We start from the raw sequence: 23,115 nt of genomic DNA, 5'->3' as shown, positions 1-23,115 counted from the left end.
CTCATCAAAAAACCACTGAACTGCCCTGGCCGGTTGGCTCAGCGGTAGAGCGTCGGCCTAGCGTGCGGAGGACCCGGGTTCGATTCCGGCCAGGGCACACAGGAGAAGCGCCCATTTGCTTCTCCACCCCTCTGCCGCGCTTTCCTCTCTGTCTCTCTCTTCCCCTCCCGCAGCCAAGGCTCCATTGGAGCAAAAATGGCCCGGGCGCTGGGGATGGCTCTGTGGCCTCTGCCTCAGGCGCTTGAGTGGCTCTGGTCGCAACATGGCGACGCCCAGGATGGGCAGAGCATCGCCCCCTGGTGGGCGTGCCGGGTGGATCCCGGTCGGGCGCATGCGGGAGTCTGTCAGACTGTCTCTCCCTGTTTCCAGCTTCAGAAAAATGAAAAGGAAAAAAAAAAAAAAAAAAAAAAAAAAAAACCACTTAACTGATAAATGAATTCAGCAAGGTGACAGGATATAAATCAATATTCAGAATTCAGAGGCATTTTTTTTACACCAACAATGAACAGTCTAAAAGAGAAATTAAGGAAACAATCACCTTCACTATTGCAACCAAAAAAATAAAAGTACCTAGGAGTAAATTTAACCAAGGAGGTTAAAAATTTGTACTTGGAAAATTATAAAACATTGATAAAAGAAATCAAGGAAGATACAAACAAGAAGACATATATACCGTGTTCATTGATAGGAAGAATAAATACCATAAAAATGTCTATACTACCCGAAGCAATATATAAACTCAATGCAATACTGATTAAAATACCAATGTCATACTACAAAGATACAGAACAAATAGTCCAAAAATTTATACGGAACCAAAAAAGAACACAAAGAGCCTCAGCAATTTTGAAAAAGAAGAATAAAGGGGGAGGTATCACGTTTCCTGATATCAAGTTATACTACAAGGCCATGGTACTCAAATCAGCTTGGTACTGGCATAAGAACAGGCATATAGATCTATGGAACAGAACTGAAAACCCAGAAATAAACCCACACCTTTATGGACAACTGGTATTCGACAAAGGAGGTAAGAGCATACAATTGAGTAAATACAGTCTCTTTAACAAATGGTGCTGGGAAAATTGGACAAATACATGTAAAAAAAATGAAACTAGACCACCAATTTACACCATATACAAAAATAAACAAAATGGATAAGAGACTTGAATGTAAGTTGTGCAACCATGATCATCTTGGAAGAAAACAGGCAGTAAGCTCTCCAACATCTCTCGCAGCAATATATTTGCTGATTTAACTCCACAGGCAAGTGAAATAAAGAACAGGATGAACAAATGGGACTATATGAAACTAAAAAGCTTTTACATGGCAAAATACACCATGAAAAAAATAAAAAGACAACTCACACAATGAGAGAACATATTTGCCAACACGTCCAAAAAGGGTATAATAACCAAAATTTATAAAGAACTTGTAAAACTGAACACCAGGGAAGTAAACAATCCAATCAAAAATTGGGCAAAAGAACTGAAGACACTTCTCCAAGGAGGACATACAGATGGCCAATGGGCATATGAAAAAATGTCCAAGATCACTAATCATTAGAGAAATGAAAATTAAAACCACAATGAGTTACCACCTCACACCTGTAAGAATGGTGCTCATTAACAACACAAGTGCTGGCAAGGGCGTGGAGAAAAGGGAACCCTTCTGCACTGCTGGTGGGAATGCAGACTGGTGCAGCCACTGTGGAAAACAGTATGGAGATTCCTCAAAAAATTAAAAATCAAACTGCCTTTTGGCCCAGCTATCCCACTTTTAGGAATTTATCCTAAGAATACCAAGTCACTAATTCAAAAGAAGAAATGCACCCTCATGTTTATTGCAGCCTTATTTACAATAGCCAAGATCTGGAAACAGCCCAAGTGTACATCAGTGGATGAGCGAATTAAAAAGCTGTGGTACATACACACAGTGGAATACTATGTGGCTGTGAAAAAAAAAGGAAATCTTATCCTTTGCGACAACATGGATGGACCTAGAGTCTATTATGCTAAGAGAAATAAGCCAGGCAGAGAAAGAAAAATATCATATGACCTCGCTCATATGAGGAATCCAATGAACAATGTGAACTGAGGAATGGAATAGAGGCAGAAAAGGGGTTAAAGAGTCCAGGGGAAAGCGGTCAGAGGGAAAGGGGATGAGAGGAGGGGATCAAAGAAAGGAAAGACATTAGGGAAAGTATATACACATAACACAGAGAGATAGAGGGCAGGATAGTAAATCATGGAAGGAAGCGGGGAAGGTGGGGGGAGGGGCAAAGGGGGTATCAAGGAGAACATGGGGGGAGAGAGGGAGATATATATTTGAGGGAACACTTGTAACTTGGTAAACACAACAAATTTAAAAAAACTATTACAGAAATATATATATATATATATTTTTTCTTTTACAGAGACAGAGTCAGAGAGAGGGATAGACGGGGACAGACAGGAACGGAGAGATGAAAAGCATCAATCATTAGTTTTTCGTTGTGCATTGTGACATCTTATTTGTTCATTGATTGCTTTCTCATATGTGCCTTGACCACGGGCCTTCAGCAGACCAAGTAACCCCTTGCTCGAGCCAGCGACCTTGGTCCAAACTGGTGAGCTTTTGCTCAAACCAGATGAGCCCGTGCTCAAGCTGGCAACCTCGGGGTCTCGAACCTGGGTCCTCAGCATCCCAGTCCAATGCTCTATCCACTGCGTCACCGCCTGGTCAGGCCAGAACTATATTTTTTGTCTTTTAGTTAAAAGTTTATCTTGAAGATTTTCCCTTAAGAAAAAACAATTTCTAACTACTCTATAATGTTTCATCTTAAAGAGGAAGAAAATAATTATATAAATATGCATCAATATGTAATCTGACTTCAGAGAAGTTCAATAAACCCTAAGACCAGAAGCAAAAACTTAAAGATATATCACTTAACCCTAAATTACTTTAAATCATGAGTTTCTCAACCTGGGTAATATTGATAGTTTGGGCTGGATAGAATTCTTTATTTTTTTTATAGAGAAATGAGAGAGAGAAAGAGAAAGGGGATGAGGGGGAGGCATCACCTTGTAGTAGTTACTTCTTATACTTGCCTTGACTGGGCAAGCCTGGGGTTTTGAACCGGCGACCTCAGCATTCCGGATCGACACTTTATCCACTGCATCACCATAGGTCAGGCTATAATTCTTTTTTGTGAAGGGCTGTCCTATGCAATGTAAAATGCTTAGCAACCTACTTGGCCTATACCAACTAGATGCCAGTAGCACTTACCTGGTTGTAATAAGTAGATATGTCTTGAGACATTGGTAAATGTTCTTTGGGGACAAATTCACTACCTGTTGAGAACCACTGTTTAACAGTATTATCACATTTCCTACCCTTTTCACTCAACAGCTAATGAACTCTTATGTACCCACTGAAATTCTGAAGAAGTACACAGACTAACAAAACAAATATTATTTTTAATTACACAAAGCTTAACTTAAAGCATCACACTGACATCAACTGGCTAAGTACTAAATTGTACACTTCATATATACTGCAAAACACACCTCAAAATTTTAAGTGATAAAGGTGCTAGTCTTACAAAGTAGAATAATTCATTGAAAGCAGTAATATTAACATCAGCACTATTAGTTTAATATAAATCCTTACATATTTAATATCAATGGTAACTGTCAATTGCTTTCTTAGTTTTTGATGTATTGTCCTTTGAATGAGTTAAATTTTTTAATGAGCCTGACTTATGGCGGTGCAGTGGATAAATATTGACCTGGAATGCAGAGGTTGCTGATTTGAAACCCTAGGCTTGCCTGGTCAAGGCACATATGGGAGTTGATGCTTCCTGTTCCTCCTCCCTTTCTCTCTCTCTCTCCCTTCTCTAAAATGAATAAAAAATTTTTAAAAATTTTTAATAAATGATTTTAGAGACTGACAACTAGAATAAAAACTTTTTATGACAAGTAAAAAAAGTCTGGGTGAAAATACTTGCAAAAGCAGCATGCTATTTTATGATTTATAACAAAAATCTTAAGTACCAAAATACTTCTAAAAAAACGTTAAAAATAATTCTATAAATGAAATTACTATAATTTTCTAGGTATTTTAATAAAAGACATTTGGTAATTACTACTGTCAACTAAACTGATGAACTTTACTGGGGTTAAAACTATAACAAAGTTCATCGTAAAACATTTTGCAATGCAAAATTGTTTCACTCAAGGAGTGTTTAATAATTTGAATGCCAGGAATTACAAGCAATTTTCAAAAGCAAAGACTCACATTCATAAAACTTTATACATCATTTGAACTAACAGATATTTATACTACTAAAATCAAACATGCATCACTTTCAAACATTCTTGTATCATGATTTTTTATATTACATTATTTAACACCATTCTTCATCACGACACATGTTATCATACACTTGCACCATTTTCCTTGGATTTCTGATCTTTATCGTCACTCTTCACATTGTCCTATAAAACAATAGACACGGAAAAAGTATATTTTATTAGATTCACTTAAGTGTAACTTTAAAATATAATAAATATTAGTAAACAGAGATACTCAATTTTACTATCTATAGAAAATTGACCCTAGGGGCAACTATGAAAGACATCTTTCAATTCTATGCAGAATGGCTTTTTTACAGTATTTGAGAAAGCCATCTATCTAAGCCCTAATTAGAGGTTCTTAAGAATAACGTAGTGAATTCCTTGCAGTGTAGATTTTTTTCTTCTTGTTCTTAAACAATCAAGATTGTGGAAAATCTCTCAATTATTGAGATTAGTTTACAATGGCAATGATGTACTAGATTTTTTTTAATAACAAAGAATATGAGTATATTAATTTTGATACTGCCAAAGAATTTCTCAACTCTGCTCAACAGAAAATGGCTTTAGCCTGACCAGGCGGTGGCACAGTGGACAGAATGTCGAACTGGGATGCGGAAGGACCCAGGTTCGAGACCCCGAGCTCGCCAGCTTGAGCACGGGCTCATCTGGCTTGAGCAAAGCTCACCAGCTTGGACTCAAGGTCGCTGGCTCAAGCAAGGGGTTACTCGGTCTGCTGAAGGCCCGCGGTCAAGGCACATATGAGAAAGCAATCAATGAATAACTAAGGTGTCGCAATGCGCAACGAAAAACTAATGATTGATGCTTCTCATCTCTCCGTTCTTGTCTGTCTGTCCCTGTCTATCCTTCTCTCTGTCTCTCTGTTTCTGTTAAAAAAAAAAATTGCTTTAAGAAATCTGTACATAAACCTTGTGACCTCCCAATTAAATTCTAGAAAAATACAGTATTTTGGGAATTGCTTTTGAACAATCTGACAAAAGAACACTATCATTATTTGCTCCTAAAAGACCATTAAGAGCTTAATAATATTAAAATTGCCAGATAGTTTTAAAAATTCAAACAAATTATGAAAATGTTGAAAGTACAAAACTGCTAACCTTTTTGAGAACAATGTGTATTTCATCCATTACTGTAGATAAGTTTCTGATTGTCTTATTCAGTTGGTTTTCAAATTGCAAATTCATGTTTTCTGAAGTCTTTAAGTTTTCTTGTAATTGACTAAGGTCCTTTTTAACTTCTCTAAGTTCACCAGAGAGGCTTTTGTTGGAATTCTCCAAATTTAATATAGTTTTTTCATCTTCATCTGTTAAAAAGAAGCACATATAATTCCTTAAAATAGCCACAAATGTCACTTCCAATAGTACAAAGCACACTGCAATATTCACTTAACTTTTATCTAAGTATTAACTTCTAAATTTAGGTTCCATTTTATTTATTTATTTAAAAAATTTTAAGTTTATTTACTTTTTAGAGAGGAGGGAGAGGGAGAGAGAGAGAGAGAAAGAGGGGGGGAAGGGGGGAGAAGCAGGAAGCATCAACTCCCATATGTGCGTTGACCAGGCAAACGCAGGCTTTTGAACCGGGGACCTCAGTGTTCCAGGTCGACGCTTTAACCACTGCCCCACCATCAGTCAGACCCCAGATTCCATTTGCAGATGATTGTTTAGACTAGATCAAGTAACAGAAAGTGGTCAAAACTAAGAGGATGCAACAAAACAATAAACAAATCTAAGAATATACATAAAGATATAAGATTCTTATAAAGATAAGCAATTTCTTTTCTTTTTTTTAAAGAAAAAGGGGACCGGAAAGAGTGGGAGGCATCAACTTGTTGTTTTTCGTTATGTGCCTTGACTGGCCAAGCCGAGGGTATTGAACCTGTGACCTCAGCATCCCAGGTCAATGCTTTATCCACTGTGCCACCACAGGTCAGGCCAAGCCGAGCAATTTCTAACCTTTAACAGAAATGGTCAAAGTGAAGTTAAACTCTAGCTGGTTAGCTCAGTTGGTTAGAACCTCAGCCCAAAACACTAAGGTTGCAGGTTCAAGCCCCAGTCAGGGGACATACAGGAAGCAACCAATGAAAGCATAAGTAAGTGGAACAAATGAATGATTCTCTTTCTTCCTCCTTTTCTCTCTTTCTTAATCAATAAAAATAATAATAAAAAAAGTAAAGTTATATTATGTGGTCTAGACTAAAACATGCATGCATGTATGTATGCACACAAATATATATCCCAATAGGGGCCCTGGCCGGTTGGCTCAGCGGTAGAGCGTCAGCCTGGCGTGCGGGGGACCCGGGTTCGATTCCCGGCCAGGGCACATGGGAGAGGCGCCCATTTGCCTCTCCACCCCCACCCCCTCCTTCCTCTCTGTCTCTCTCTTCCCCTCCCGCAGCCAAGGCTCCACTGGAGCAAAGATGGCCCGGGCGCTGGGGATGGCTCCTTGGCCTCTGCCCCAGGCACTAGAGTGGCTCTGGTTGCGGCAGAGCGACGCCCCGGAGGGGCAGAGCGTCGTTTCCAGCTTTAGAAAAATACAAAAAAAAAAAAAAAAAAAATATATATATATATATATATATATATATATATATCTCCCAATAGGCTGGTAGAAGTACTGACATATCCCATTCTGTTCCTCACCTGTTTTTTCTTCTAGTAACTGCAGCTTCTGCTCTACTTCAGCTCTCACTTTTTCACTCTTTTCCAATTTTTGCAGCAGGCTTCCGACATCTACCATTGCACCATTGTATACAATAAGGCCAACATTTTCTTCCACATCCTTCGATTCTTGTTTTACTGTGGGTGTTGGAAGTAACAACCTATTTCCTATAATATAAAAAAAATATTTTATTTTTTATTGAATTAGTAGTTATGTAACAGCACAATCTTAAAAGGATATACTCAAACCTAGCATATCTTCCTGCAGTGCTTCAGACTCCTCGTGGTTTTCTTCATCTTTTGAGGTATCTGTCAATTTCCGGTAAAAGCAAGATTCACGGAGTACTACTTTATTAAGAAGCTTCTTTACCTGTTATACAAGAAAACAAATAAAAAGATGCAAATAAGTTTTTGACTTTCCTTGAAGAAAAACTGTGTTTTAATTTTAACATATAATGAACATCAATGGCATCTGTTTCCCCAGGTATCTACCCCCACTCAATTAGAGCATTTAACCTTTGAACTGTTTTCAAAGGTTAAATGAACCTAAAATCGCAATTCTTATTTGAAAAAACTTTTTTTTAGAGACAGAGATAGGGACAGACAGACAAGAAAGAGATGAGAAGCATCAATTCTTCGTTGCAGCACCTTAGTGGTTCATTGCTTGCTTTCTCATGTGCCTTGACTGGGGTGGGAGCTACAGTAGACCAAGTGACCCCTTGCTCAAGCTAGCAACCTTAGGCTCAAGCCAGTGACCATGAGGCAATATCTATGATTCCATGCTCAAGCTGGCGACCTCGAGGTTTTGAACTGGGTCCTTCACGTCCCAGTCCAATGCTCTATCCACTGCACCACCGCCTGGTCAGGCTGAAAAAACTTCTTAAACAAGGCTAATACTGATAGAAACACTAACACAAAGTATACATACAAACACGTTTACTATAGAGGTTTGTATAATAAGGATATCTATTACAGCATAATTAGCAATTCTAAAAAATGGGAAAAAGCCAGCACCTGGGACTAGTTAGGTCAATCAGGTACATTTTATACCACATAATACTAAGCAGTCATAACAAGGATGAAGTTGGTTTCTATTTTTACAGAATACCCATGATAGATTTTTCAATGAAAAATGTTTTCAGCCTGACTAGGCAGTGGCACAGTGGATACAGCATCGGCCTGGGACGCAGAGGACCCAGGTTTGAAATCCCAAGGTCACTGGCTCCAAGGCCGCAGGCTTGAGCAAGAGGTCACTGGCTTAGCTGGAGCCCCCTGGTCAAGGCACATATGAGAAAGCACTCAATAAACAACTAAGGAGCCGCAACAAAGAACTGATGCTCTCATCTCTCTCCCTTGCCATCTGTCCCTGTCTTTCTCTCTTTAAAAAAAAAAAAAAAGAAAAACAAAAAGAAAAACATTTTCTATCAAAACATATAGAATAATTTCATGCATACTGGATGGAAACTAGAAGGGGAGGGACTTTTAACTTTATACATTTCAGGACTCCTGGACTGTACTACTATTATATTTAATACATATATATTGTATTGCTTTTATATTTCAGAAAGTCAAAAAGATTAAAGATAGTTGCTTAAAAATGCTTTTCATTTTAAATATTCATAGGAATACCTGAGCCCGAGAAAGGTGTAATCCAAGAGTATAAAGTATTTCTTCCAAATCCTTTTCAAGAAGATAACCACAATGGCTTTGATCAAAATAAACAAATGCCATTAATAGATCCCTGTTAACTGTGATCATCTGAGTCTTCTCTTTTTCCTAAAGAAAATGTAAAGCATACAGTATAAAATTTTACCCCAGAAAAGTGAGAAATTAAGACTATGTTCATATACTGTAACAGAAAAAATTGGTAAAGACCTTTACCGCCTCCAAGCTCAAATAAATTGATTTGGTTTATGTGTATGGGAGAAAACATTAAGACATACTGGTTATCTGACATAACCACAAATATCAAAATATCACAATTTTGCTCTGAATGGTTATATATAGATATATAAGGACCAATAAACTTTATAACTGTTACATATAGTAATAAATCTGGTTTATGTAAGAAATGGAATTATCACATTATAAAGAATAGAGCAAATGGCACTGGCCGGTGGCTCAGTGGATAGAGCAGTGCCCTGGTCAATTCCCAGTCAGAGCACACAGGAAGTGACCATCTGCTTCTTCCCACCTCCTTCGCCCCTTCTCTCCCTCTTTCCTTCCTGCAGCCAGTAGCTTGTTGGTTAAAGTGTCTGGCCCTGGGCGCTGAGGATGGCTCGGTTGGTCCGAGTGAATCAGAGTCAGATGCTAAAAATAGCTTGGTTGAATCAAGCATTGGTCCTAGACAGGGTTGCTGGGTGGATCCTGGTCAGGGCACATGCAGGAGTCTGCCTCACTATCTCCCCTCCTCTCATCTAAAAATAAAAAGAAAAGAATAGAGCAAGCAATAGTACCTTATCTTTAGAGGGCCTCTCCTTGCAGTATCTGTTGATATCTCTTTTGTCATCTCGTTTGTTTACTTCTTCCTCATCGCGATCTATAAATACAAAAGCAGAACTTATTAATACATATTTTCAACTACAAGAGAGCCTAAAAATACTTTTCTGTTACTGATCATTTTCCAAAACACACATTAGTAAATGGGGTGAGGAACACACAATATACAGGTGATGCATTATGGAACTGTATCCCTGAACCCTATAATTATATTAACCAATGGCACCCTAATAAATTCAATTAAAAAAAAAGATACATTAGCAAAGAAATATATGATTAAAAAGTTTGGACCCTGGCCAGTTGGCTCAGTAGTTGAGCATTGGCCTGGCTTGCAGGAGTCCCTGGTTCGATTCCTGGCCAGGGCATACAGGAGAAGCATCCAACTGCTTCTCCACCCCTCCCCCTCTCCTTCCTCTCTGTCTCTCTTCCCCTCCCGCAGCCGAGGCTCCACTGGAGCAAAATTGGCCTGGGCACTGAGGATAGCTCTGTGGCCTCTGCCGCAGGCACTAGAATGGCTCTGGTTGCAACAGAGTGACGCCCCAGATGGGCAGAGCATCGCCCCCTGGTGGGCGTGCCGGGTGGATCCCGGTCAGGCGCATGCGGGAGTCTGTCTGACTGCCTCCCCATTTCCAACTTCAAAAAAACCCAAAGTTTGGATTTTGTAAGGAATAATTATAAAGAATGAGAAGAGGAAGAACTTTACCAAGACTAGCTAGAAGAAAGAATCAAACAGAAGAATTTAATTCTATAAATATCTGGATGACACAATTCAAAAAAGAAAATAAAAGGAAAAACAGCCAATGTAGTAAAACTGACCAGAGATAAATTATTGCAAAGTAACACTACACACAAGAAATTAAGATTTAAAAAAAAAAGATTTTATTGATTTTATAGGAAAGGGGGGCAAGAAGTATCACCTTATAGTTGCTTCACTTTAGCTGTTATGGTTTGCTTATTTTATGCACCTTGGCATGGAAAGAACAGTTTTGAACTGGAGACCCCAGCATTCCACAGTCAAGCTTCACACACTGAGCCACCACAGTTCAGGCATTGTTCTTAAGACAATTAAGGTCTGACAGTGTTAATACCCAGATGTTCTAGGTTCCAGATGTACTAATGCTAACATGTTTCCATGATAAAAGATGGAAACTTGGATAAATTATTCTTAAAAAACAAACAAAAAAACTCAGCCTGACCAGGCGGTGGCACAGTAGATAGAGTATCGAACTGGAATGCAGAGGACCCAGGTTCGAGACCCCAAGGTCGCCAGCTTGAGCGCGGACTCATCTGGTTTGAGCAAAGCTCACCAGCTTGGACCCAAGGTCGCTGGCTTGAGCAAGGGGTTACTTGGTCTGCTGAAGGCCCACGGTCAAGGCACATATGAGAAAGCAATCAATGAACAACTAAGGTGTCGCAACGAAAAACTGATGATTGATGCTTCTCATCTCTCTCCGTTCCTGTCTGTTTGTCCCTATCTATCCCTCTCTCTGACTCTGTCTCTAAAAAAAAAAAAAAAGTACTAGACTGACCAGGTGGTGGCACAGTGCATAGAGTGTTGCCTAGGACTATGAGGACCCAGGTTTGAAAAAATAAGTTTGCCAGCTTGAGTGTGGGCTCACCTGCTTGAGTGTGGGACCATAGACATGACCCCAAATTTGCTGGCTTGAGACCAAAGGTAGCTGGCTTGGAAGCCCAAATTATTGGCTTGAGCAAAGGGTCACTGGCTTAGCTAGTGTCCCCTGGGCAAGGCACATATGAGAAAGCAATCAATGAACAACTAAAAATGCCACAACTACATACTGATGCTTCTCATCTCTCTCCCTTCCTGTCTGTCTGTCCCTCTCCCTCTTAAAAAAAAAAAAAGCAAGTAATTTCAATTTGTAACTGGAAGATTATGACTTGACTTCTGTACTCTAGTAAATAGTCTTAATAAAATTTAAATATCAAAAAGTATACTTGACCCTGACCAGGTCGTGGTGCAGTAGACAGAGCATCAACCTGGGATGCTGAGGACCCAGGTTCAAAACCCTGAGGTCACTGGCTTGAGCCCAAAGGTCACTGACTTGAGCAAGGGGTCACTTGCTCTGCTGTAGCCCCCCAGTCAAAGCACATATGAAAAAGCAGTCAATGAACAACTAAAAGAGCAACAACTACAAACTGATGCTTCTCATCTCTCTCCCTTCCTGTCTGTCTCTCTTGATAAAAAGTAAAAAGTATACTTGAGTGGTTTAGACAAGGTATGATATAAAATTTATTTTCTAGATTAGATTATCTTTTGTTATTAATATATACATATATAAATATATATATCTAAAGCAATATATATAAAGCAAGTTGTGCTAAATTCAAAATACACAAAATCAGCCCTGGTCAGATAACTCAGTTGGTTAGAGCATTGTCCCAATATGCCAAGGTAGCCGGTCAGGGCTCATACAAAAATCAGCCAATGAATGTGTAATTAAGTGGAGCAAGACAATATTTCTTTCTTTCTCCTCCCTTTCTCTGACTAAAATAAATTTAAAAAGTAGACTGCTTCTGAAAATAATCAGAAATACCCTTTAAAAAATACACAAAAAGCAACTGGCAAAAAGTAAACATATATCTGTAAGCTACCCAGTTCTCAGCCATCACCCTCATGTCAACCACCACTAACAGTCTGTTATAGGACTAATACTAAGAAACAATCTGCTGAGGGTTGAATTATAGCTACCAAAATTTATGGGGTTTTCTGTTTGTTTTTTTTACAGAGGCAGAGAGAGGGACAGAGAGACAGGAAGGGAGAGAGGTAAGAGGCATCAATTCTTCTTGCGGAACTTAGTTGCATTTTACTGCTTTCTCATAAGTGCCTTGACTAGGGGGCTACAGAAGAGCAAGTGACCCCTTGCTCAAGCCAGCAACCTTGGGTTTCAAGCCAGTAACCTTTGGGCTCAAGCCAGCTACCATGGGGTAATGTCTGATACCATGCTTAAGCCAGGGACCCTGTGCTCAAGCTGGTGAACCCTTGCTCAAGCTGGCAATTTTGGGGTTTCAAACCTGGGTCCTTAGCATCCCAGTCTGCTACTCTATCCACTGTGCCACTGCCTGGTCAGGCTAAAATTCTTATGTTAACGTCCTAACCCTGAGTACTCTCAGAATGTTGCCTCACTTGGAGAAACGGTTTACAACAAGTAACCAAATTAAAAGGAAGTCAGAATGGGCTCTAACCCAATGACTGGTGTCTTTACAGAAAGGGAAAATTTGGACACAGACATGTACAGACAGAAGATGCTGTGAAGACATAAGGAAAAGATGTTCACCTACAACCCAAGAACTTCCTGGAACAACAGATCCTATCCTGACAGCCCTCAGAAGGAACCAACCCTAGTGACTCTTTGATCTCAGACTCTTTTTTTAATTTTTTTTGAGAAAGAAATATCAATTTGTTGTTCCACTTATTTATGTATTCATTGGTTGATTCTTGTATGTGCCCTGACTGGGAAATGAACCCACAACCTTGGTATATTAGGATGACACATTAACCACGGCCTGATCTTAGACTTTTATCCAACAGAAGTGACACAATAAATTTCTATTGTTTAAGCCACCCAGTCGGAGGTATTTTTGACAGTAGCCCTAGTAAACTAATACATCATCCTTTTATGAACTATATGCAAATATTAAAGAGCTATTTTGGAGTTATTTAATGATCTGTTGGAAAATTTAAATAAGAAATTTTGGTTCTTGACCAGTGGTGGTGCAGTAGATAAAGCATCGTCCTAGAACACTGAGGTCATCAGTTCAAAACCCTGGGTTTGCCTGGTCAAGGCACATATGGGAGTTGATGCTTCCTGCTCCTCCCCCCTTTTCTCTTTCTCTCTCTCTCTCTCATCTCTAAAAATTTTTTTAAAAATTGAACTTAAAAGTGAAAAAATTAAAAAAAAAATTTGGTCCTAGAAGCTTCTTGGCTTTCTCAAATGGCTCTCCATCAAAAAGAGTAGAGTAACAATGGTTTGTCGGTAAGATATATCATGAAATATAGTAAACACTATTAGTTAAATAGTCCTCGAGATGCTATAAAGAATATATATTCAAAGGGGGTATCAAGGAAAACACGGGGGAGAGAGGAAGATATATTTGGGGGTACACTTGTAACTATATAAACACAACAAATTAAAATCAATAGAAACCATAAAGAAAAAGAATATATATTCATAAGTATTTCACACTACATTTCTTTCCTGGACATCCACAACATACATAAGAGCTAAGAAATTCTGTGGTGGCCATGGCCAGTTAACTCAGACAGTTGTCTCTCCTGAAACACCAAGGCTGTGGGTTTACTCTCTGGTCAGGGCACCTATGGCAAGCAACCAATGAATGCACAACTAAGTGGAACAAAAAATCAATGCTTTCCTCTTTCTTTTACTTTTTCCTCCCTTCCTCTCTCTAAAATCAATCCATAAATTTAAAAACAAGAAATTGTGGTAAAACAAGCAGTCCTTTGCTTAACACAGGTCTCCCAAATTTATTTGATTCCAATGTTTTTTTAAGCTTAATATCTGTTAATATCTAGACACTCTGGGAAAGACTGCTTTAGGTAAGAAGTTGTATTTGAACAGTAACAATATAGAAAAAACTTCATATTAAAGAGAATATACATGCTAAAACAGGGGTTGGGAAACTTTTTGGCTGAGAGAGCCACGAACGCCACATATTTTAAAATGTAATTCCGTGAGAGCCATACAATGACACATGTACGTTATGCATTATCCAATAAAAATTTGGTGTTGTTCTGGAGAACAGCTGTGATTGGCTCCAGCCACCCGCAACCATGAACATGAGCGGTAGGAAATGAATGGATTGTAATACATGAGAATGTTTTATATTTTTAACGTTATTATTTTTTTAATTAAAGATTTGTCTGTGAGCCAGATACAGCCATCACAAGAGCCACATCTGGCTCACGAGCCATAGGTTTCCGAACCCTGTGCTTAAAACATACATGAACCTTGATAACATTATGATAAATAAATTGAAGCCAGTAACCAAAAAAAAAAATCACATATTGTATGGTTCTCTTTATATTTAATGTCCAGAATGAGAGCCACAGAAAGCCTAGGGCTGAAAAGGTTGTGGGGAAATGAGACTATTAATGAGTAGGAGGCTTCTTTCAGAGGTAATAAAAATGTTATAGCCCTGGCCGGTTTGCTCAGTGGTAGAGCGTCGGCCTGGCGTGCAGGAGTCCCGGGTTCGATTCCCCACAGGAGAAGCGCCCATCTGCTTCTCCACCCCTTCCCCTCTCCTTCCTCTCTGTCTCTCTCTTCCCCTCCTGCAGCCAAGGCTCCATTGGAGCAAAGTTGGCCCAGGCGCTGAGGATGGCTCTGTGGCCTCTGCCTCAGGTGCTAGAATGGCTCTGGTTGCAACAGAGCAACACCCCAGATGGGCAGAGCATCACCCCCTGGTGGGTGTGCCAGGTGGATCCCAGTCGGGCGCATGCGGGAGTCTGTCTGACTGCCTCCCCGTTTCCAACTTCAGAAAAATACCAAAAAAAAAAAAAAAAGTTACAAAATTGGCTCTAGTGATGGTTGTACAGTTGTGTGAATATTAAAAACCAGTAAGCTGTATACTTTTAAATAGCTGCATTGAGGCCCTGGCCGGTTGGCTCAGCAGTAGAGTATTGGACTGGCGTGTGGAAGTCCTGGGTTTGATTCCCAGCCAGGGCACACAGGAGAAGTACCCATCTGCTTCTCCACCCTTCCCCCTCTCCTTTCTCTCTATCTCTCTCTTCCCCTCCCACAGCTAAGGCTCCATTGGGGTAAAGTTGGCCTGAGTGCTGAGGAAGGCTCCATAGCCTCTGCCTCAGGTGCTAGGATGGTTCCAATTACAGCAGAGCAACAGCCCAGATGGGCCAAACATTGCCCTCTAGTGGGCATGCCGGGTGGATCCCAGTGAGGTGCATGAGGCAGACTGTCTGTCTGCCTCCCCCAGCTTCTCACTTCAGAAAATTACAAAAAAAGGGGGGGGGGGCTGCATTTGTATGGTATGTAAATTATCTCAATAAAGCTTTTGTTAAAAAAAAGAAAATACGCGGTCAGGACGGTTCACTCAGTGGTAGAGCTTCGGTCCTGTCTGTGGAAGTCCCGGGTTTGATTCCTGGCCAGGGCACACAGAAGTGCCCATCTGCTTATCCACCCTTCCCCCTTTCCTTTCTCTCTCTCTATCTTCCCCTCCCACAGCCAAGGCTCCATTGGAGCAAAGCTGGCCCGGGCGCTGAGGACAGTTCCATGGCCTCTGCTTCAGGTACTAGAATGGCTCTGGTTGCAACAGAGCATCGCCTCAGATGGGCAGAGCATTGCCCCCTGGTGGGCATGCCAGATGGATCCTGGTCAGGCACATGCGGGAGTCTGTCTCTCTGCCTCCCTACTTCTCAGTTCAGAAAAATACAAAAATAAATAAAAAACAAAACAAACAAAAAAGAAAAGACACAAATATAAAGCTTAACTGTGGTGATGGTTTCACAATTATATAGTTACTAAAATTAAATTGTATACTTCAAATGTGTGTTTTGTGGTGTGTACTGGCAATCTCAAACTGTTATATAAAATCCAGAACTTTGAGAAGCATTCAGTAAAACTTTACGGCTGATATCTATGACTGATTAGATCATCTATTGCAGGGGTAGTCAACCTTTTTATACCTACTGCCCACTTTTGTATCTGTTAGTAGTAAAATTTTCTAACCACCCACTGGTTCCACAGTAATGGTGATTTATAAAGTAAGGAAGTAACTTTACTTTGTAAAATTTATAAAGCAGAGTTACAGCAAGTTAAAGCACATAATAATAATTACTTACCAAGTACATTATGTCAGATTTTCGCTAAGTTTGGCAGAATAAATCTTTGTAAACAACTTACTATAGTTAAATCTATCTTTTTATTTATACTTTGGTTGCTCCGCTACTGCCCACCACGAAAGCTGGAACGCCCACTAGTGGGCGGTAGGGACCAGGTTGAATACCACTGATCTATTGTCAAGTATTCTGAGTATCATTTCTATTGGTAAATCTATGATTTAAAACTTGGGTGGCCTGACCAAGTGGTGGCAAAGTGAATAGAGCATCAACCTGTGACTCTGAGGACCCAGGTTTGAAACCCAGAGGTCATCAGTTTGAATGTGGGATCACAGGCATGACCCCATGGTTGCTGGTTTGAGCAAGAGGTCACTGGCTCATCTAAAGTTCCCAGTCAAGGCACATGAGAAAGCAATCAATGAACAATTTAAGGTGCTGAAACTACCAGTTGATGCTCCTCATATTTCCCCCTTCTTGTCTGTCTATACCTGTCTCTTGCTCGCTAAAACAACAACAAACTTGGGTGATATCTTTCGGTCCTTCTGCAAACATCAGGTAAGCTGCTAATTAGGACATCCAGGAGCTACGGAGGAAGAAGCGCTCTGATGTGATGTGCTTTCTCCTCAGGGTGCGCTGCTGGCAGTTCCGCCAACTCTCTGCGCTCTAGTCGCCCAACCAAACTTGGCCCAGTGAAGCACACAGGCTGGGATACAGGCCAAGCAAGGTTATATCATGTATGAGATTTGTGTGTGCGGTGGTGGCTGCAAACACCCAGTTCCTTAGGGCGCGACCTACAGCCAGTCTGTCCCTTGTGAGTTAACCAGCTGTGTTTGCCGGAGTCCCTCAGTCTAATGCCGAGTAGCAGGCTGATGTCACTGTGGGGCTCTGAGAGTCCTGACTTCTCACTGGGTTGGTGAGGATTCAGCGTACAAATTCTTTGAGGTTATCCTCGCTGATCATTCCGTAAGCCATCAGTGGGAATGCTGACCCCCGATGGATCACTATGCGAGTCCAAAAGCACAGGGAGACGCAAGGGCTGACATCTGCAGGCCTCAAGAGCAAGTCCCACCACAGTGCTGGTGGTCCTTGCTGTGCGGCTCAGAGAAGGCACAATATTATCTAGCTCCACTGTTACCACCCATATAATGTTTGTAAAATTCTTACCAAATAAACAATTTAGATTAAAAAAAAAAAGCTTAGGTGATAGATATACACAGGTGTTTACTATTAGTCTGAACTCTACCTATGTTATATGCATATTTTACACATATAATAGTCTTTATAAAATACAAAAATCAGTTTCTAAAGAATATATTCTATGAAACGAAAGAACCTATTACGTTTTATAACTCAGTTTAAGCGTGCTCAGGAAAATTTCTTTCCTCAAGTTGAGTAGTATAACTTGATAATCAAAAATATCTTAATTCTCTCACCTAAAAATAATACTTAACAGATACTTATAATACTTAAAACAGATTTTTCACTAAAGAATAGTGTTTTGCCTGACCAGGCAGTAGTGCATTGGATAGAGTGTCAGCCTGGGATGCAGAGGACTCAGATTTGAAATCCCAAGGTTGCAGGCTTGAGCATGAGATTACAGACAGGACTCCATGGTTGCTGATCTAAGCCCAAGGTTCACTGGCTTGAACTAGGGGTTACTGGCTCGCCAGGAGCACTCCAGTCAATACACATATGAGAAAGCAATCAATAAACAACTATGGCGCCACAACAAAGAATTGATGCTTCTCATCTCCCTTCCTTCCTGTCTGTATGTCCCTCTCTGTCTCTCTCGTTAAAAAAAAGTGTTTCTATTCAAAAAATAAAAACATATTAACTTTATAGTTTTCAATGATGAAGTCACTAAACAAAAAAATTATTTTTTATCCTAAGAATAAATAAATAAATTTGAATCAAACCATCTTCTTCATCCTCAGCTTCTTCTGCTTCCATTGGATCATACTCATCTTGATTATTATCTTCTTCAGTTTCATCTTCATCTTTAGAATCATCTTTTCTTTTATCTTCTTTCTATAATTTAAAATAACTTAAAATGAATAAGCAAGACACCGCAACAAACATTGACTTAAGAATAAACTGCCGCCCTGACTGAATAGCTCGGTTGGTTAGGGCATCGTCTTGAAGCACAGTCGTTGGATCAATCCCCGGTCAGGGCACATACAGGAACAGCTTGATGTTCCAGTCTCTCTCTCTCTCTCTCTCTCTCTCTCCACCCCCTCTCTCACTGAAATCAATAAACAAAAAAAACAACAAACTAAAAAAAAATAAACTGCCGCTCACAATATAATCAAACCTCTATCCTGTGCAGCTGAAACAAAAAGAATAAATTACTATAAAAACTAGTTAAAGATGTTTATATAGGCTTAATTCAAAGACTTAAATTTCTAATACACTAAAACCTTTTAGTTTCGCCTTTATGTTTCACTATTCTGATGGAATTCATCATCATTTGTTACACTCTAGAAGACTAACTGAAAACTACATCGGGTTGCTGGTCATGGAAATGATTACGGACCTTCCTTTCATCTCTATCTTCTTTTTTCTCTTTATCATCGCCTGATTTCCTCAGCTTGGGTTTTGGCTCATCAATTTCATCATCTCTTTCTTCTTTTTTATCTTTTCTCTCATCTTTTTTGCTTTTCTTTTCTTTTTCTTTTTTGTCCTCTTTCTCGGGAAGAAATAGTAATGATTTGTATATTCTGACACCAAAATCTCTTTGAAGCATTTCATTGAAAAGTTCTGCAAATAATGAAACCTATAAAAAAAAGGATACCAAACGTATAAAAAAAGGATACCAAGAGTAACCCTGATAACTTTAATAGAAATATTGAAAAAACTCCAGCACAGTCAGTAATTTATCAAATAACTTGTAATGTCTAACAATGTGCACTGACAACAGTAATCATCATTGATGTCAAGAAGCCTCAAGCTCCTCAAAACCCTTCTGCAGACATAAATACTACGTTGAATATCGTTTTGGTCAAATATTATAAAATAAAAACCATACTACAAAAAATGAGTCAAGGATTTCTACTACCTTAAACAATTAATCTCTATGATAAATGTACTTTATTCATTTATTCAACAAGTCTTTCTGAAATGCCTACTGTCTACCAGAGACTGTTCTAGGCAATGGCGATATAGCATGAAGAAAGTGGATAAGAATACCAGCACATATGCACTAACAGTATAATGGAGAAAAGTACAAAATAATCAAATCAGCCTCAATTTATAAGAAAAAGAGAAGGATGAAACTAGAATAACAAGACTATAATCAAAAAAGGCCTCTCTAATCATATGACATTTTTAAATGTGACTTGAAGGTGGTGGTAGGGTAGTGCCACATATAGATAGAAAAGCTTCTCAGGCAGGGGAAACCAATGCAAAATGTTGAGTAGGAAGTATGCATTATCACTATTTGAGCTTCCATGCATAATGACCTTTAAACATACTATAACATACTTTTTAACACATTAAAATTATATGCTAAATTTCCAATGTAAATATTGCTAAAATTAACTGCCTTCAACGGAGTAATTTGAAATGTTAAATGTGTAATCTTGGTCAATCTATCTGTTCAGTATAATCAGACTGTTTCCTGATTATAAAAGATAATACAATGTACTCAAATTATAATTGCTCTTATAATCTATTTCCTTTAAATGCTCAGTCTTTACACATTTTAAATTTAAAAAACTATATTATCAGTAAAATAACCATTAAAGATGTTGAAAACCCCACTTTCTCTTAACCATTAATGCTCTCATCATTAATGTAAACTAAAAAGAAAATCATACTTTAGGTAAGTAAATAGCAAGAAGCACATCTCCTTAAGAGTTTTCAATTATCTAAAAATAAAAAGCAATAATTAGCCTGATCAGGTGGTGGTGCAGTGGCTAGAGCATTGGCCTGAGACCCTGAGGACCTAGGTTCAAAGTCTAGGGTCACTGGCTCAAGCATGGGCTTACTAGCTTGAGCAAAGGCTCACCAGCTTCAGCATGGGATCATATGTATGACTCTAAGGACACTGGTTCAAGTCCAAAGGTCACTGGCTTGAGCAAGAGGTCATGGCTCAGTGGGAACCTCCCATTAAGGCACCATAGACGTTTTCCTAATTTCTTGAATGACAACTACATGATAGATACTACTATGAGCTACATTGATGGCAACTGGTGATAAAAAATAAAATAAATAGTACACAATGTTTGAGAATACTGGCTTACTGGAATTATTAGGGTATCAAAAGTTTGTAACTATTTTTATATCTATAACATTTTATATCAAGAATATACATACATTTTGTGTTTTCTAACTGCCTCAGTTAACACTCTATTATGGGTTTGCAAATGTTCATCTTATCATTTGGGTTACAATGACCTACATCTTGAGGTAAATAAGTATGACTGACTTTTCCAATATAACTTATAAACTAAAACATTGTGAGATATGTTTGTAAGATAAATAACTTAGCACAATAATAATTTTGTACAGGCTATTATAAAATTAGTATTTTGGGATACTTTATATTGTTTTATTCAAAGGATGAAGCAATCCTTTATTTGGAATTACATGTTTTCAATTGTTTTGAAAAATGACATAAACTGTATGTTGTAAAGCTGCTCTAAAATAATGGTATAAACAAATTTAGCCCAACCAGGTGGTGGCACAGTAGACAAAGCATCGACCTGGGACACTGAGGACCCAGGTTTAAAACACCAAGGTCACTGGCTTGAGCATGGGCTCATGTGCAGCTTGAGAATAGCCTCACCAGCTTGAGCATGGGGTTGCTGGCTTGAGTGGGATCACAAACCTGACCCCATGGTCACTGGCTTAAGCAAAGGATCACTAACTTGGCTGCAGCCCCCAGTGAAGGCACATATTAGAAAGTAATCAATGAACAACAGATAAGGTGCTGCAACAAAATTGATGCTTCTCATCTCTCTCCCTTCCTGTCTCTGTCTTCCTCTCTCACTAAAAAAAGAAAAATAGATTCATGTTGAAAAGATGAACATTATTTTATCTTACACCTTAATCACAAGTTAAATTTTCAATTCCAGTAATTTATATGTTAATTCTAGAGTAATAATAAAGCACTACCTCATTTCCAAAAGAGGCAATTAGACATTATGTATCATGTTATCTCCTGATATCCTGGTGAAAGAACATACTGTTATCTATGAAGTAGTCTTAGGAAAAAAAATAGCTGAAACTATACCTGAGACTTAAGATCCAATTATCAATTTATAGGAAAACACAAAGGCCAGAGGAACACTTAAACCATACTACAGGACTGCAAGCAGCAAAAGTGGCTCTGTAAAAAAATCATGTCGCCCCCCCCCCCCAACAATAAATTGCAAGGGAAAAAAAATCCCCAAAAAGCAGCAAAAAAGGGGCCCTCAATATTTAAGAGATACATCACCCAATTGTGTGGCCCTTATTTGGATCCCAATTCGAACTTAAGACAGTACCTCAAACGAATGTTCTTTATTATCTTCTAATCTGTAGTCCAATAATACGCTCAAAGACATGATGCTACAATCAAACTTGCCACTTTTTGCAGCCCAATTTGGATGTACAATAATGGCTGGTTCATCAGGCAAAATATATCTTCTTTCCCGGCGCTGACGTTCCATTTCCTCCTGACGTTTTCTTTCTTCTTCCTATGTATTTGAAATTTTAAGTATAGGTTATACTTTCATGTACAATATATAGAGTTGACCTTTGAACAACATGGTTTGAACTGCACAGGTCCACTCATAAATAAATCTTTTTCAATAAATACCTGTAATGTTTCTGATCCATGGCTGGGAATCTGCAGGTGTGGAGGGTCAATACAGTATGCATTGATCTAAACATTTTATTTAGGAGAGTTGGGTACCCACTGATTTTGGTATCTACAGTGGTTCCTGGAACTAATCCCCCACAGGTATCAAGGGTAATGAGTTCTTGGGGAATCAAAAGTTGTACACAGATTTTTGAGAAGGGGTTGTCCTCAGGCCTAGAGTTGTTCAAGGGTCAATTGTAATCAAATGTATATCACATGAAAAAAAATGCCCTGATTATGATGATTATACAAACAATAAGGGCTTGAGGAGGAAGAAAAATTCAAATTTACTACAGACAGCCATTTGTATGGCTCCTAATTCTTTCTTTGAATTTCCCAACATAAGAAACTTCCTTTAAAAAAAAAAGGGAGGCCCTGGCCGGCTGGCTCAGCGGTAGAGCATCGGCCTGGCGTGCGGGGGACCCGGGTTCGATTCCCGGCCAGGGCACATAGGAGAAGCCCATTTGCTTCTCCACCCCCACCCCCTCCCTCCTCTCTGTCTCTCTCTTCCCCTCCCGCAGCCAAGGCTCCATTGGAGCAAAGATGGCCCGGGAGCTGGGGATGGCTCCTTGGCCTCTGCCCCAGGCACTAGAGTGGCTCTGGTCGTGGCAGAGCGACCCCCCGGAGGGGCAGAGCATCGCCTCCTGGTGGGCGGAGCGTCGCCCCTGGTGGGCATGCCGGGTGGATCCCGGTCGGGCGCATGCGGGAGTCTGTCTGACTGTCTCTCCCCATTTCCAGCTTCAGAAAAATAAAGAAAAAAAAAAAAAAAAAAAAAAGGGAGCCTGAACAGGTGGTGGCACAGTGGATAGAGCGTCAGACTGGGACGTGGAAGACCCAGTTTCGAAAATCCCAAGCTCGCCGGCTCATCAGTTTGAGCTTGGGGTTGCTGGCTTGAGTGTGGGCTCATAGACATGACCCCATGGTCACTGACTTGAG

General features: G+C 39.5%; 1 protein-coding gene and 1 pseudogene across 7 annotated transcripts in view; one reads left to right on the top strand and one right to left on the bottom strand.

Moving 5' to 3' along the window:
• Nucleotides 1-3,957: 3,957 nt before the first annotated feature.
• Nucleotides 3,958-23,115, bottom strand: part of CCAR1 (cell division cycle and apoptosis regulator 1) — a 52,833-nt gene continuing 33,675 nt past the window's right edge. For all 7 annotated transcript variants that reach the window (XM_066348957.1, XM_066348954.1, XM_066348956.1 and 4 more), the window contains 9 exons: nt 21,824-22,015; nt 18,871-19,110; nt 18,254-18,365; nt 9,466-9,548; nt 8,639-8,785; nt 7,259-7,379; nt 6,992-7,177; nt 5,450-5,655; nt 3,958-4,475 (listed from right to left, as the gene is read on the bottom strand). In XM_066348957.1, coding sequence (XP_066205054.1) covers nt 4,416-4,475; nt 5,450-5,655; nt 6,992-7,177; nt 7,259-7,379; nt 8,639-8,785; nt 9,466-9,548; nt 18,254-18,365; nt 18,871-19,110; nt 21,824-22,015 — 1,347 coding nt within the window. In that variant the 3' untranslated portion in view covers nt 3,958-4,415. The remainder of the gene's footprint in view (nt 4,476-5,449; nt 5,656-6,991; nt 7,178-7,258; nt 7,380-8,638; nt 8,786-9,465; nt 9,549-18,253; nt 18,366-18,870; nt 19,111-21,823; nt 22,016-23,115) is intronic.
• LOC136381079 (large ribosomal subunit protein eL15-like) lies at nt 11,076-17,508 on the top strand (annotated as a pseudogene).

The sequence above is a fragment of the Saccopteryx leptura genome, chromosome 9 (assembly GCF_036850995.1).
Source record: "Saccopteryx leptura isolate mSacLep1 chromosome 9, mSacLep1_pri_phased_curated, whole genome shotgun sequence".
NCBI lineage: Eukaryota > Metazoa > Chordata > Mammalia > Chiroptera > Emballonuridae > Saccopteryx > Saccopteryx leptura.
The sequence above is the reverse complement of the archived record's forward strand: the minus strand, read 5'-3'. Positions and strand labels throughout refer to the sequence as shown.